This window comes from Nicotiana tabacum, chromosome 17 (assembly GCF_000715075.1).
Source record: "Nicotiana tabacum cultivar K326 chromosome 17, ASM71507v2, whole genome shotgun sequence".
Taxonomy (NCBI): Eukaryota; Viridiplantae; Streptophyta; class Magnoliopsida; order Solanales; family Solanaceae; genus Nicotiana; species Nicotiana tabacum.
The window spans coordinates 142,812,952-142,830,131 of record NC_134096.1 but is presented as its reverse complement, the minus strand read 5'-3'; the positions used below and the strand labels follow the sequence as shown (position 1 = coordinate 142,830,131).

The 17,180-nt window shown below is 36.0% G+C and overlaps 2 protein-coding genes across 3 annotated transcripts; both read left to right on the top strand.

Moving 5' to 3' along the window:
* The first annotated feature begins 446 nt into the window (after positions 1–446).
* LOC107809689 (uncharacterized) lies at positions 447–6,132 on the top strand. Its single transcript, XM_016634347.2, has 5 exons — positions 447–801; positions 1,617–2,940; positions 4,214–4,483; positions 5,380–5,535; positions 5,743–6,132. Exons 1-5 carry the CDS (start codon positions 794–796, stop codon positions 5,860–5,862), a joined length of 1,878 nt encoding a protein of 625 aa, XP_016489833.1. The 5' UTR covers positions 447–793; the 3' UTR covers positions 5,863–6,132.
* A 4,362-nt stretch (positions 6,133–10,494) lies between these two features.
* LOC107809688 (kinesin-like protein KIN-7E) lies at positions 10,495–16,929 on the top strand. Of its 2 annotated transcripts, none has more exons than XM_016634345.2 (13): positions 10,495–10,971; positions 11,546–11,635; positions 11,716–11,816; positions 11,921–12,034; positions 12,111–12,192; positions 12,328–12,395; positions 12,485–12,550; positions 12,647–12,771; positions 13,005–13,341; positions 13,999–14,103; positions 14,179–15,327; positions 15,777–16,099; positions 16,350–16,929. In XM_016634345.2, the coding sequence occupies exons 1-13, from the start codon at positions 10,764–10,766 to the stop codon at positions 16,666–16,668; spliced, it is 3,087 nt and encodes a 1,028-aa protein (XP_016489831.1). In that variant the 5' UTR covers positions 10,495–10,763; the 3' UTR covers positions 16,669–16,929. The 2 variants fall into 2 exon arrangements, with proteins under 2 accessions (XP_016489831.1, XP_016489832.1); XM_016634346.2 differs by having other exon boundaries at positions 10,498–10,971; positions 14,179–15,312.
* The last annotated feature ends 251 nt before the right edge of the window (positions 16,930–17,180 follow it).

Sequence of the window (17,180 nt, the reverse complement as noted above, 5' to 3'; positions counted from 1 at the left end):
GTGTTAGTTAAATGCGTCAATCTCTTTGTTCTTCCATATTCATATGTCAAAATTTGTTAAATTCTTATATATTTTTTGAATTTGAAGTGATATTTCGATAATTTAAAATTAAATAAAATATATTATTATATAGGTATCATATTGATTTTATATTTAATTATTAAATTCAGTTAATCTTAAAAGTGTACATCAATAAAAAAATATATATTGTCAGACGATTAAAAAAATAACTATCATACGTTATTAAGAAAATTATCCCATAAGAATATATTAATAAATAATACGTTTGTCAATTTTTACTGAACATATATTTATTTATTAAAAATTTAACAAAGTATATAATAAAAAAATATGAAAAATCCGATAAAATCGAATCAATACAAACTGATATAGTTGATTTGATTTTGTTGCCATGAAAACCGAACCAACCCATTATGTACAACAGTGATTCCAACCATCTAGTCACGCCTTTAGGTATTTCTGCGCAAACTATAATAAGCTATGGAACAAATTCCTACATGTGATCCGACCCTCGTGGATTTTGCTAATGCTATATCAATTCAATTAAATCTTGTCTATTAATCCTCTAGTTTTATAGTCACCTAGGTTTGATTGTCCAAAGATACAAGAAATGAGCAGCATTTAAAATTACACGTATATCATATGGTTTTCTCATCTTCCTCTTTGTCACCGACAACCTCTGAAAAATGCTAGTCGGAGATGCTCTTCACCTCCCCTCTACATTAGTCTCTGCAAAAATCAACAGCTAACCCTTTAAATTCCTCTATTGGCCATGTCAAGGTCCCCTCTTTACTCTGTTTTTCTCTCTCATTCCACAATAAACTATCATATTCGTTGATTTCATGAGTCTTTAGACATTTCGCCTTTCCTATAATTGACATGAAAGACAGAGTTTTTAATTCGTTTAGTTTTATGTTTTCATTGGGAACTTAAGTTGGTTGAACTCTTTGCTCACGTGGCAAGATTTCTGTAGCCATTTGATACTCCATTAGCATAGCTCAAGTCTAAATTCTCAAGTTTTTAAACCCCCCTTTTCAAATTAAATACAATAGAAGACGGTTATTATCTGGTGCAAGTAAAACAAAGACATCCGGCCGTTGGAAATGATCTTGTAGTAGGTTTCATGTTCAATGAATCAATATTTTGACTGGTTATTCTAGTTCTAGTTTTTCATTTTGTTTTTTTACTTATTTGTTAACAGCAGTGAAAAATGGAACCTGCTTTGGGATTTTCCCAATTATCATCTGCTCAAAGATGAAATACTACTATTCTTTCAGATATTGCATATTTGACGTTTTCTATATTTAGGGGCCCATTGTATACCTTGAAGCAAGCAGCATAAAGTTTCCAAATTTGGAAGGCTGTCCTTTGTTTGAAGTACTTTTTGCACTGATGTCTTGCTTTTGGGGTGTAGGGCATTTTTTGTTCTGCATAGAGAAACTAATGTTCATGTTTTACTGTAGTCATTCCAACTGTCATTGTTGTTGAATTGGTATTTGAGTTGCACATCTTAAAAAGAGGAAATTATTTTAGTGTGAAATGACCACATATTTTATATTTTGCATCTGCTAAGTTGTCTTGTGCTTGGTATGCAGATTCTTAGCGGTTGGTAAAACTAAAGGACTTGGACAATCCTTATGCAGAAATCAGACCACTATCCGTCCAGAACAAGCGAGAAAAGGAAATCTTATTAGGATTGGGGTAAGTTCTCCTAGATGTAGATTTTATGGGCAATATGTGTCTATCACAAGGGGACACGCTTCATCCATGACATATAGAATGCATAGTACTTTTCGTGGGAGATGTTTAATGACTTCACCAAGAACATCTGTAAGTCATCACGCACAAATAGCTTGGAAGAAGTTATCATGTAAATCTTTCTACAAAGGACAAACTTTTATCTGCTTAAGTCGATTTGCACAAGCGCTTTGCTTGGCGTTGAGCAGGTCTCATGTGGTTCTCCCTGGTTTTCTTGGCTTAACATATGGAAGAAATATAGCGTTGGCACGAGCACCGTCAGACTTGGAGAGTGGTCGCCCGAGGAATAGCTTATACAGGCATGCTGAAGATGGACATGTTTTGATTACCTCATTATTGCATTCCATATTTGAAGGTTTTATTCTGCTATTGAGAGCCTTTTATTTGGGGATACTCTTTTCTCCTAGCATTGTGATGGCCCCATTTGCAGATGTTTTTGGACCTTCTTTCAGGAAAATGTGGCTCCAGGTAGTTCGTAGCTCACTCGAAAGAGCAGGTCCTGCATTTATCAAATGGGGCCAATGGGCAGCTACACGGCCTGATCTTTTCTCTAGAGATTTGTGTACTGAGCTATCAAAGCTTCACACAAAAGCTCCTGAACATAGCTTTGCTTACACGAAAAAGACAATCGAAAAAGCATTTGGTCGAAAACTTTCTGAAATTTTCGATGAATTCGAGGAGAAACCTCTGGCATCTGGAAGTATTGCTCAAGTGCATAGGGCATCCTTGTTGTATCGATACCGTGGTCGACAGATCAAGCCTATAGTGGTGGCAGTGAAAGTTAGGCATCCTGGAGTGGGTGAATCAATTAGACGAGATTTTGAGATTATTAATCTAGTTGCTAAGATATCGAAGTGCATTCCTAAACTGAAGTGGTTAAGGTTAGATGAAAGCGTACAACAATTTGCTGTTTTTATGATGTCTCAAGTAGATCTTGCTAGGGAAGCTGCACATTTAAGCCGCTTCACCTATAATTTTCGGAGATGGAAGGATGTCTCTTTCCCAAAGCCTGTCTATCCCCTAGTGCATCCTGCAGTATTGGTCGAGACTTTTGAACAAGGGGAATGTGTTTCATATTATGTTGGTGAGCTTGAGGGCCATGAAAGACTTAAGAGCGCACTTGCTCATATTGGGACCCATGCTCTTCTAAAGATGCTTTTGGTAATGTTCTCTTTATGTAGTGTGTGTGTTTGTGTATTCTAATTAAGAAAATGTTCTCTTTGTTAATTTGTCTAGATTTGCATATAAATCACAACATTTAATGCAAACGTGCAACCTAGGATATACTTTTAACGGAATTAAACTTCTAAAGATGCTTTTGGTATTATTATCTTTATATATGTCCGTGTGTGGGGATATATTTTGATTAAGAAAATGTTCTCTGTGTTAATTTGTCTAGATTTGCTTATAAAGCACAACGGAATTTAATGCAAACGTGCAACCTAGGATACACTTTTAACGGAATTAAACTTCTAAAGATGCTTTTGGTATTATTATCTTTATATATGCCCATGTGTTGGGATATATTTTGATTAAGAAAGTATTCTTTATATTAATTTGTCTAAATTCGAGTATAAAGCACAAAATTAATGCAAATGTGCGACTCTAAAATATACTCGAATGCAATACAAAGGTCTAATGGAATACAGAACTGACAATATATCAGACGCTATTGTTCCCTCTCAGGCTATAAAAGCAGATATTTTAGGTCAAGATTTGAATAGAAATATGATGTATTGCAAGCAAAGCTGTAGTTATGCCTAATGTGGTTAGGCCAATTTTCAGACACATGGAAGTTCCTTCATTTTATATGAAATTTTCTTTTTTGTAATTGCCTATTAGTCCTTACTCCCTTTAAGAAAATGTTACATGCTGTATTCGTCTCACAATGAAGAGAGATCTATTAACAGACATATTAAGCAATTGATTTATATGTACTATAGATGTTGCCTTTCTGAGTTATTGTTGATGGCCTTGAATACTCGCAGTCAGTGCCTGTCCTTTACTTTAATTTCTTTATAAAAAATACTGGCCTTGAAACCTGACCCGAAACTGTGCTCTTATCGAAGTTAAAGCAGTGATTAGTGATAAAAATAAATATGGAAACACATTATTTTGGCATTATCAGCACTATTTCTTTCATGACTGTTACTTAGTGCTGCTTCTATTCTTTGTGTTATTAGTTATTACTATAAAGAAGGAACGAAAAGAAGCCTTCTATGACATTTTCTTGGTTGCTTGCATGTAGTCTATTTCAGTAATTTCTAGAATTTGCAATGCTGAAGAGGAAATGGCATTGGAGGATTACCTTGTCCAAAAAGTGTTTAGATGGATAGGAACCTATTATCTCTATGTTATGTATTGGAATCAACAACTTTTACTTGCTCCTAAGTCTTTTTTCACTTTTCATATAATACCCCTTTCCCCATTTCAGGTGGATAACTTTATTCATGCTGACATGCATCCTGGAAATATCCTTGTTCGGGTAACCCAAAGCAAGCAATCCCAGAAACGCATCTTCAAATCAAAGCCTCATGTTGTTTTCCTTGATGTAGGCATGACTGCTGAACTTTCTAAGAATGATCGACCAGTATTATTGGAGTTCTTTAAGGCAATTGCTCGTCGAGATGGCCAGACTGTAGCAGAGTGCACTCTGCAGTTGTCAAAGAAACAGAGTTGCCCTAATCCAGAAGCCTTCGTTAAGGTTTAGTTTCATACATCTTAAATGGATTATTTGAGAACTTCCTTACTTACTTCCCCAATGGTAGCTATCGTTTATTGCTCCCTTGGAAAGAAAACTATAATTTACTTATGCAAAGAAAAATAATTGGAGATCAGATTTTGTAAAAGCAGCTCATACGCTTTGCTAGTTATCCTCATTAAACTAGTGAACTAGTAACTTTAACATCCATTAATGAACTATCCTTCTACCCCAAATTGGCTATCAGGATTCACTTTTTGGGGATTCTGATAAAGGTTTCAAGTGTAATGTTTTTGAAATTGTGAATATGGATTGTAAGAAGATGGAAAAAGAGTATGAATATGTAGCACCAGATGTAAATTTATGTAGAGTATTGTTATTGTATGTTAATTTGACTTTTTGTAGAAGTAAAATTTCCATTTCAAGGAGGTAAATCTTTTCTGGACTTTCTGTCACGAGAAGTAGATCAAATAAAAAGTCGGATGGAGGGACTAACAAATTCTTTCCACAAACCCCTCTGCTCCTCCTATCCGCCACCAGTGGGCGAAAAGTTTATAAAGGAAAAAAAAGGTTAAAATGGAAGAGAAAAGGCAATGGTGATAAAAACTAGGTGCTAATGTTCCTTATACTGATCAAAATGCATCACTAGCTTTAGCTTTTTGGCTATGAATAAGACTATAATAGGATCTACTTTCTTCAATTTTTTCAATATTGCTGCACAAACATTCTTGTTCATGAAAATCTTGATTGGTCATCTATGTATGGATACGACTAATGTATATAGCGTGGAGTTACTCCTATTATTTTACATGATATCTTTATGCTAAAAAGACTTCTTAATCTTTTTGATAAATGGAGGTGATGAATATTTGCCTTAGTTATCTAGTGATGTCCTACAGGAAGTGAAGGAGTCATTTGATTTTTGGGGGACTCCAGAAGGCGATTTGGTCCACCCTGCTGAGTGCATTGAACAACTTCTTGAGAAAGTTAGGCATTACAGAGTGAACATAGATGGCAATGTTTGCACTGTCATGGTGACAACTTTGGTCCTTGAGGTAATTCTTCCTTTTTCGGCGAATGTGGTGTTTATGAATAAGATGTGGAATTGACTAACTCGCATTTCTATATTCAAACATGTTGAAACTAACTCATCAATCTGCTGAGTAGTATTCGATGATAATCTTTCATAGGGACTACTTTTCTGGATTAAGATTTGTTCTTCTTTTGGTACTTACAGCGTTTTGTATTATTTTTGCTGATAGGGCTGGCAAAGGAAGCTTGATCCTGATTATGATGTAATGCACACCCTACAGACGCTGCTGCTCAAATCTGATTGGGCAGAATCACTATCTTACACCATTGAAGGACTCATGGCCCCATGACAAGCTCATCCAATTCTTCCTCTAACTGCGAGACAACTACTTGTAAGTGTAAAATAAATAAATGTATATTAGCCAACATAATGAAGTTTGCTTCAAGTTTTATAAAGCATTTCAGCTGGCCTGAGAGTATAGTAAGCAACCTTGGGAAGGATTTTGTCCTGTACTTGTTGCTTTGATTCAAAAATTACTGCCCCGGCTATTTTATCACATATATGCATGAGTTTACAAGTAAAGAAGAATAAAAAGTCATTCTTTGATTTGTTAATAGTATATATTTTTCCTTTTTCAAATTCTATCCTGGTTTTGGACGTGTTTTATTGTACATAATTATCAATTAAAACGATTATGTTTTCTTTGCCTGAATTGTCGAAAGTAAAAACCATGTGAACTTTGAAAATTAACTTATTAAGCACAGATCTTGGAGGCAATAATTGAAAGAGAACTAGAAGAAAATTCAAAACAAAGGGTGAATCTTTTTCTTTTAACCTTTTCTTGGTAAACAAGCGTGAATATTACAGTAAGGAGTACCAAAGCTCATATTGTTCATGCCATCCCATCCATATGCTCAAGTTGTTTATTTATTTTTGTTGTCTCATAAGCAGAAGCGGAGATCTACTCCTCAAATTGAGCTAACCTTCTGTGCATTGACATTTGGCAGTAGTGTTTTTACACCATCTTGCTAAGATTATGACATAATAGGAGGTAATTGTCTATAGTAATTCTAATTTTGCAACCACAAAAAATTATAGTAATTGACCTGCTGTAACTGGAAAAAGTACACTGATGGTTTAAAAATTCTTTGAAATGCTAGTGTATATAAGTTAAATTAAATGGCTTTGGAGAAGAAAAAAGCAAATAAGAAGAGGTAAACACATGTTTCTCGAAAAGAAGAAATCTTCAAGATCCAGTAAAGCTAAGTTGACAAACTGTCATCCATTTGAATTAAATACAAACGAGGCTGAATCTTGTGAAATATCGTCGCAGCATTGTGAAAAGACGAAGGAAACTAAGGAGTGTAATAAAAAAGGCAGCCCCAAATTACAGAAACTGAAGTGAGAAAGTAGTATGACTTTTGTTTTCGTATGTGTCTGAGTTAATAATAGACATTGTCCTATAGTCCAAAGACTGAACAGTTTATGCACTAGAAGTCTAGAGCTGAACTTTCTGATGGGGTACCCAACACAACAATATGGCATACTTTTTAGATAATAATTCAAAGGCCCCTCTATATAACAAAAGTGTAGCTTTTTTTGCAAGAAATAATACTGCTTAGACACAAAGTAGACGAGACATGCGTCAGGTCTTGCCTTGGAAAAAGATTATAACGTGGGACTCAAAATCTAATATCGATGCTCCAAAACCTCCCAACACTAAGAAAACACCTTCACACCAAATGTTTGGCCATTAGCTTTTGTGGTTTTGGTTCCATATAGTCTTTAATTTGTTTTCTGTCTTCCCTTTGACTTGTGCGTTTTTGGTCCAACCTCCTCTCGCCCTTTAGCCTCTGAAAATGTGCATGAACCTATGGGACATTCAGCTTCAAGTCTACACTTCATTGTCTGTATATATTTGTATTTCTGAGAGATTTGGAAGGGACGAATCTTAAGTGGAATTCCTGATCTACTATGTTAAAGAACAGAACCTTGAACCTCACTCAACAGCCAAAACTAGCGAGGAGATCACACATCCCCTTTATTGTCGATGTGGGGCTCAACATCACAATTATGGGGCCGCAATATCGAAAAATTGAGATGAGTCCTACTCTGATTGCATGTTAAAGAACTGGACCTTGGGCCTAACTTAACCCCAAAAATCAGCTATGAGGTGAGGATTGCGCCAAGTCCAGAGATCACCTATCCCCTTCATTGTCGATGTGGGACTCATCATACTATTTGTTTCATTTTTAAACTCATCATACTATTTGTTTCATTTTTAAAGGATTGAGCTTTTTGGGAGCATAATACTTCAATTTTGATGGTAATGCCAATTTTTGTGAAGAGAATATAAGCAAATTATAACAAGTATTCGTTCGAAAGGGTCCAAAAATTTGAGTACATATGTTAAATGTTCAACGAATAGTTGGAATGAAAATGAATCGTTGGTTCGCAGAATACTCATTTGGAAATTAAAGTGGGAGAAAGAGAAGACCAGCTTCTTTTTTAGAAAAAAAAAAAGGTAGTGACAGGTAATAGATAAAGCTGCAAATAATGGGAAGTGGCCACATGCATGTGGACGGTCCTCTCTCCATTGTTTCAATTGATGAGTTCCGTAAGGAAGGAAATGATAAAGCTTCTCTTTTCCATGCACATGGCTTGTAATATTTTTTTTCCCCTTAGTCAAAGAGGTCCCCTCAACCCCCCCATATTCTACCTCCTTTACTTTTCTTTTTTCCCTAGATTCCCCTACTTAAGAAAATCAGAGAAAATAATTATGAAATCCTCCATTAGAACTGTTCATTATTGAAAGAACAGAATGGGACAAAATATACAAATAGGAGAATCCTGTTTACGTTAATGATAATAATGATTCAAGTCATAATTTCTAAGTTTAAATTTTTTTATATTATTAAATCACTTAAAGATAATTATATGTAACAATCCATCCAAAATGAAATTAGTTATCCGAAAAATAAAACAGATTGCATATTCTTCGGGGATGGCCCAGTTGGTTTGGAGGGCGGTCATCTCCTCCCTCGATGTTTTCTTGGTCGATCCTGCCGCACAGTGCAGTTTATATCCCATATGTGGTTTGCAGGCTATTACACAGTGGAAGGTTTACCCAGTGCGCACAGAGTGCTCACCCGAAGGGCAGCGGCAGAGGCTGTAGCGGTTGCGAGTTTTCCCGGGTTTCAAAAAAAATATAAAAATACATTGATAATGCAAAAAATATTTAAGCTATCAATGGATATAAGTTAAATTCTAATGATTAAGCATATGCCTGGTATGGAATAATGACAGAAAGAATTTGAATGACTGAAATTTTAAATTAAAGCCACAAATACCAACTTAGTACATGAAGATAACAGTGTAACAGATTGTCAGTCATTAGGCTCCACAGGGATAACACGAGTTGGACTTAAAAGGATCTTCACCTGCCATCATTCATTGTCTTCATATATTTATCTCTGGTTAGGTGAAACTATGCATTAGTGTCTTCGGGTAAATGGGACTTTCCCTTTAATTTATTTTTGGGGCCAACATAAAAGTGAAAATGATGTTTTAGCTTCTGATTAATCACCTAAACTTCATGTCTTTTATGTGTTGACTTCTAATATATGGTGTCTTCAAGAGTTGTCCCATTGCTGAATATAAATATCAATGCAATGTATGAACAAAGATAATCAATTGCAAAAGTCTAGAAGAAGAAAAGCATGGGATATATCACTCTTGATTCCGTGTAATCACATACTTATTAATTTTAAAAAGGTACCTCGTGCACAAATTATTCCGCATTCACGCAAGTTTCGTGGAAGAGCCGCACGTATGGAGGTGTGATGCAGACAGTCTATCCTAATATGTTTAAAGAATGAGCCTTACTTTTCTGTTGACATTTCTAATATTGTAATATCTTTATTTTCTTAAAATTCTTTCTTGAACTCCATATTTAATTTGTGGCCGGGCATTGCTTTTACAACTAACCAAAAGTTGACGTTTAAGCTGATAAAGACTGTTCATCTTTAATGTCAACCTATCTTTCTTTATTTCAAAGTTCAAACGAAAAAAATGCTACACTAGTGTTCCTTTTTTTTTTTTTTTTTGGTAAAATAAAAATCTAGGCATGAATATTAAGATCCTTCATAGTTTTGACCTTTATCTAATGAAATGGTCAGTCCACCGAATTGATTGAGTCAGGGCGAACATAATTTAATTGAAATAGAAGAATCCATTAACTTTAATTTGGTAACCAGTTACAATGGGATCTAACGTGTATAACAACAATTAACCAACGATTAGTTAATGTTTAATAAAATGACAAACACAGAATAAAATGTGATTAATTAGTTAAGCTGTTGTTCGATCTGGTTGTTATGTTTGCAACGTAAATTAGAAAGAAATTCAAGACAATAAAAAATTAAAGAACAGAAGGAAGAAAACTAAAATAATATAGAAAATTAGGACTCTTATCTGTTCATCTTTGAACCAACCGATGAAAAAGATAAAATACCCAACTTTGTTTTTCTTTTTCAAAAAGTATTTCTCTTCTAATTTTTACTTATTATTTAAATAATTCTCTAATTCTATTTACTTTCTGTCTCTTTCTTCTTTTCTCTGAGATCATCTTCCAAACAGTGGAGAAACAGAAACAGAGATATTGTCAAATGGTGCTTAGTATTTTTCATCAAAAACTATCAAATCAACTTTTTCTGAAAACGACCCTGACGGTAGAATAATTCCATCATTTGCCATGTGTAAAAGAAAACAACAAAATAAAATAGAAAATTATTTTGGTCATAATATGTAAATAAATAAATGCATTATATTAATGCATGACTATATTCTCAACCTAATCCTTCGTTTTGTTGTGAAAACCAAAGGTTAAGGAACATTCATAAGAATCAAGACACAGACTGACAGACTGTAATTGGGGACCATAGCTAACCCATAAATCCAACAATATTTTAACTCTAAAAATAGCATAGAAAAAAAACATAAATGCATGAGACAAAAAACACTTAGACCCATAATATATACTCCCTTCTTATCATTCATGTTCCATTGACTACTCATCATCAGCTTCGCTTCAATTCAATTCACAGAATGTGATCACTGAATAATGCACCAAAATATGCTTACCCTTTACTTCTTTTTCAAGAATGCAACACCAAAAAATGTGATATATCAGATTTATATATACACTTAGTTTGACATTTTAAGCATAATTTTGAGGTTGGGTTGAGTATAATGGGTACAATTGATGATGTGTCGCGAGAGGCTGGAGGCTGTGAAGAGAGAATTTTAGTGTCGGTGCGGCTAAGGCCTTTGAATAATAAGGAGATTTTCAGAAATGATGTTTCAGATTGGGAGTGTATTAATGACACTACCATTATTTACAAGAATGTTAATCTTTCTGTGTCTGAACGCTCTATGTATCCCTCTGCCTATAGCTTTGGTAAGTCTTTAGGAATTTGATGAATTTATTTCTTCATATTATTCCTGATTTTAAGTCTTAATTTTTTGTTCAATTTTGCTTTTTTGTGACCTCTGGTAGAGTCTAATTTACTTGGAGGTTTTGTAATTTGCTTTTTCTTATACTTTTTGCTTGTTCATTCATTATTTGGTGAAATTTTGTTCAGCAACTCATGTTGTTAAAATCTGCTTCCTCTATTTTATTTGCATTAGCTCTTTAATCAGAGAATTCTGTAATGAGGCTTTTTCAAGTTTATTTTTATTAATTGTGATTTAAGTTCTACTGCGTTTTTTAGCTGAGGGTCTATCGGAAACAGTCTCGGGTATGGCTGCGTACACTTTACCCTCCCCAGACCCCACCTGTGGGAAATCACTGGGTTTGTTGTTGTTGTAAGTTCTACTGTGCAAATTTAGGAAAGAAAGCTTTTTGCAGCCTCAAAAAATCTGCTTTACCATATTAGGATATTACCAATTGCTATTTTTATGGCTCGCATACTATAACTATGATTCTCTCAGTTGACATTGTTCTGTTTTTTTGGTTATAATTTTGCTTCCAGACAGGGTATTTAGGCCTAATTGCTCCACAAGACAGGTATATGAAGAAGCAGCTAAAGATGTTGCTCTTTCGGTCGTTAGTGGATTCAATTGTGAGTAAGAAAAACATTTTCTTTTTCTTTAGTCCATCTCCTATATTATTTTTATCTGAAACAATGTATGTATTTGCTAGCAAGCGTATTTGCATATGGCCAAACAAGCAGTGGAAAGACATTTACTATGACTGGTATAACTGAATATGCAATAGCAGACATATATGACTATATTCAGAAGGTAAACTCATTACTTTGAGATCACTTGTATATAGTGTCTGCATTCCTTATCTCCCAGGCTTTTTCGCTTGCTTACTGAGTATTCAGTCATACTACTACTTGTAGCACGCCGAGAGAGACTTTATCTTGAAGTTCTCTGCTATGGAGATTTACAATGAATCTGTCAGAGATCTCCTAAGTGCAGATAGTACTCCTCTTAGACTTCTAGATGACCCTGAGGTTAGTTCTCTTCTCTGATCAACAAAATTTTAGTTTTCCTTTTTCCCTTTAAAATCTCATAAAGCAACTTTGACAGAGAGGGACAATTGTTGAGAAACTCACAGAGGAAACATTGAGGGACTGGAACCATGTAATTCAGCTCCTTTCTATTTGCGAAGGTAAGAGATGAAAGATTAGCTTTTGCTTCCAAAAGGCATCTGTGATTTTGAATTTAATTTAGCACTGAAAAGAGTGGAATGGATACAGAGGAGGGTTGGAAGAATAGTTGATTGATATTGATTGAATTTTTGCAGCTCAGAGACAGATTGGGGAGACTGCACTAAACGAGACCAGCTCCAGATCTCACCAAATTATCAGACTGGTAAAATAACTTAATATTACTCTTGTGCAACTGGCTAACAAGCTATTAATTTATAAAATATTACAGTTCTGACACATAACTTATTGCAGACAATTGAAAGTTCTGCTCGTGAGTATTTAGGCAGGGACAACTCCAGTACTCTTTCAGCTACTGTGGTATGAAAATGTGTCTCCAGAAGATAGTTGCTACTTTGCGTTGTCTTGTTGGTACATCATACTAATAACAGCTTTCTTTTTCACGGGGAAACACAGAATTTTGTTGATTTAGCTGGAAGTGAGCGTGCATCTCAGTCCTTGTCGGCTGGGGCAAGGCTGAAAGAGGGCTGTCACATTAATCGCAGCTTGCTGACCTTGGGCACTGTGATACGTAAGCTAAGGTTGTTTTCACTTTCTTGCTGCCCTTCTAAGTTAGTGCGATATGATTGTTCTAAGAGTTCGTGTTTTCTGGTGCAAACTTACTATTGGTCTGTGCTTCAATCTTGTAATGCTGGCACTTTAAGAAAAAAAAACCAGGCATTGCATTCAGCTTTGTAGCATATAAGTCAGTTGCATCAATTTTGCAGTCCTCTTACATTGCCACTAATGCAAGTTGTTATATAATTTAATACAGCAAGAGTAGGAATGGTCACATTCCTTTCCGAGATTCAAAGTTAACTCGGATATTGCAACCGTCATTGGGTGGCAACGGTAGAACTGCCATCATCTGTACGATGAGCCCTGCACGAAGTCATGTTGAACAATCAAGGAACACTCTTCTGTTTGCAAGTTGTGCAAAGGAAGTAACTACTACTGCCCAAGTGAACGTAGTCATGTCAGATAAAGTGTTAGTGAAGCATTTGCAGAGGGAGTTGGCGAGATTGGAGAGTGAGTTAAGGAGTCCTATACCTTCTTTATTCCCTTCAGATTATGAAGCATTACTGCGAGAGAAGAACAAGCAAATAGAACAGGTACCGCATCTTGTTAGATGATCGCACGTATTTGCATGAATGATATATTTAGGGTTCTTAATTCTCCTCTCTCACATGCCGAATTATGGTACCTCCTTTCCAAGTTTTGATATCCTATTGTGTTACTTGGAAACTTTCACTTGTTTCCTCACCCTAGAGAAGTGAGAATTGTATTCTGTTGTGTGGGAACTTCTACTCTGTGCGTGTGAGTGTGTGTGTGTGTGAGAGAGAGAGAGAGAGAGAGAGAGAGAGAGAGAGAGAGAGAGAGAGAGAGAGAGCAATCGTATGGCCCCATAACATGGTGACAGGTGTCAGCAAATTGGTATGATTGCAGTAAACAAAGATAAAAAGGTACTACGTAGAACTAAACAGGAATAATTGAAGCTACAAGAACTTTGCAATGCAAACTTACAAATATTTGAATATTTTTGCGCATGTTAGATGTAACCTTCATATAACTAGGAGGTTAATTTCTAGCCCTTTTCTTAAATTGAAAACATGTAATATTTCGCATCTGACATGCTTTTTGAGTATCTCGCATCTTTATTGAATTGGTTCAAAATCTTGTTTTCTTGGAAAAATTTACCTGGCTATTTTACAGCTGCCTACTGTTTAGACAGCTTGGACCGTTGATCATTTTGCCATCTCATTTTGTAGATGGAGAAGGAAATAAAGGACTTGACTTTGCAGCGTGACATTGCTCAGACTCAAGTTAAAGATATGCGACAACTGCTTGGAGATGATGCAAGTTTATTGATGCAGGTACATATGCTACTTAGACTGCTAGTTTGTATCTACGTATTTACGCTCTCAATGCTAAAGGCAGTTGCACTACAGGTTGGTTTAGCAAACTACCCAAATCTGCGTGTGCGGAGATCACCAGATTATAGAAGCCGGATGCAAGTGTCCATTTTGTCAGACACCCCATCTATCGATGCTGATGTTAGAACATGTTCAGATGGACATAGCAGGAGTAGCTCTGAGGACCAAATTATACGCGTGCCAGAGTTTGAAGAGAACTTTCTCCATAACAGTTCATCTCCAAGGTTATTAGCCGGCAGTTCAAATTATAGTGAAAGTGATTCATGTGAAGGATGGGATGAGATTGAAAAACAAAGTAATGGAACTTCAGAAGACCTATTCAAGGAAGTTCATTGCATTGAAACCGAGGAATCAAGTGTGAAGGGAAAACAAGAATCCAATTTTCCATCTCCCGAAGAAAGCAGTAGATATCCAGCTGAAATGACAGCAGAATATGGAGACAGAGCTGATAAGGAAACAATATCACCTCCGGCTGATGACCATAGAAGATCAGTACCCCCTTCACTCAAGGAAGCTGGAGAATTGACATTGTTACCCTGTAAAGAAGAGCAGGAATTTGTTGCATTACCATCTTTTGAGGAAGAAAGGAAATCTAATGAAGATGCATTGTCACTTTCCTCGAAGGATCTCCAAACCCCTGAATCACCAAAGTTCACTGACAGTAGAAAGTCAGTACCATTGGCACTGAAGGAAGAAAAAGCAGAGAAAGAAGAAAAAGAGTTGGTGTGCACATTTGACGCTCCTTCTCCAGCAAATTTATCCTCACCATGTGAGCTCATTGGCGATTCACCACGCTCAAGAAACTTGAAATTGTGTAGAAGTAGAAGCTGTAAAGCTATCCTAATGGCTGATGCATCCTCTCCATGTTTTGAGGAACTCACCACAAAGGAAAATACTCCGCCATCTGGGTTAGAAAGAAATTTCAACGCAAGACCAAAGGGTTGGGAAATCAAAATTTCTCCCTTGAACTTTACCTCTGATGTGGAGGACTCTCCAGAGAAAGGCTCCACCGTTTATGGCGAGGTTGCTGTCAATATTGGGCTTGAAGTGTCAAAAGGGGAAGATACAACTAATGAGAATGTCAAGGATGTAGATGATACATGTGATGCAGGGAACAGAGAAAACGATGAGCCTCAGCCCGAAAAAGAGGTTAGAGAATGCCCTGTGAGTAATTTTCCTTTCTTCTCTCTCTACTTGTCATTTTAAATTCTGTCATATTTCTCTAGTCTTATCTGTTCATATTTCCGGTCATTCATGGAATTTCTACTTTAGGATGATTAATTTATATGCTTGTTTTTTGGATTTATTATTCTTCTATCCCTTACTGAAAATTTCCAGCTCTTTCAGAATACAAGCTTCACCTAAGTTTGATAATTATAATGTCCCGAGATTTTCACATAAACATTGTTCTTTCATGGTTGATATTCATGGAATAAAAAGGTTAAGGGTGTCAGAGTTTTATAATGTGAATGTTTTGCCTCAAAAAGAAAAGAGGAAAAACCTTAAGTTTGGGACAGTCGGATTACATTCCTTGGGCTTACATGCACTGTTTAAATGGAATCAGATAACATTTCCTTAATTTATTACTAATATGTGCTTGTTGTATATCACAGGTTCATGAGGCTGAACCAGAGCATCAAAAACTGTCAAAGTGTGTCAGAGATGTCGGTCTGGATCCAATAGAAGATGAACTCAAAAATCTTTCCAGCTGGACCTCAGAGTTCAAGATACTACAGAAAGAGATTATGGAACTTTGGCATGTTTGCAACATTTCCCTCGTACACAGAACATATTTCTTCCTTCTTTTCCAAGGTGATGATCCTAAGGATGCTGTATATATGGAGGTCGAGATCAGAAGACTGACCTTCCTCAACAACATATATTCGCGTGGAGAGAAAACTGTGGTCAATGGCAGGACTTTGTCCCTTGCACAAAGGTAATGGAATCACATCCGGCTCTAAAAGCATTTAACAATTGTAAGGAAAAAAGAAAGACAACCCTTCCCTACGTATATTTATATGTACACATGCACTATCTTTGTACCTAAAAGCATGATAGCAGGTCATGTCTTTGCATTTAATGGGACAGTCTTGTACCTGGTATGCTGAATGCAAAAGCAAAAGATGCTAGATAATATGCAAACAGAAATTTGGACTAATTGAAAACTTGTTTGATCTGGAAAACAGCATGAAAGACCTTCGGCAAGAGAGACGGATGCTGCGCAAGCAAATGCTGAGGAAGCTAACAGAAGAAGAACGAGAAAGCCTGTACCTAAAGTGGGGCATTCGGATCAATAGCAAACTTAGGAGGTTACAATTGGCTCAGCTTTTGTGGAACACGACAGATAATACGAACCACATTGCAGATAGTGCTTACCTGATAGCAAAATTAACCGGATTGATGAAGCCAGGGCAGGCTCCCAAGGAGATGTTTAGTCTTGATTTTTCACCCAGACCATCTAGAACTTATAGCTTCACACGTAGCTTGATATCTTCTCTCTTGTGAAAAGCCAGGTCAATAATTGAGTTGGAAACACTTGGTGTTCTGATTTTTAACTGTTAGTGAGTTTGAGTTTTCTTTGTTTGTTTGTTTTTTGGGTGGTGATCACTGGTGAGATTCTGATTGTAATTGGTTTTGTAGATTTGTAGAGGAGTCCCAATTTGATCTACTGAATGTAAAAAGAGTGTAACATACCTACATCATATATAGACTGGCTATTCCTCAACTAAGTCATTAAAAAGAAGGATTATAGTGAAGCTTTTCAAATCCCTGTCCAAACTTTTTGTGCCGCTTTCTAGTCCAGTAGTACTCCTTTGGCAAGATCAAGCTTTCCACATAGCTAATGGCCGGTACCATTTATAAAGACTTCCTTTCCGTGAACAAGAATGTTTTGCATATTATCATTCTTAGGATTGTACTATACAACAACCTTTCCTTTTTCTTAAGATCGTCTATTAACAAAACTAGTTCTCCATCTCCTGTCATGAAAAAGGGCACTACAATTCCATAAGAAAGAT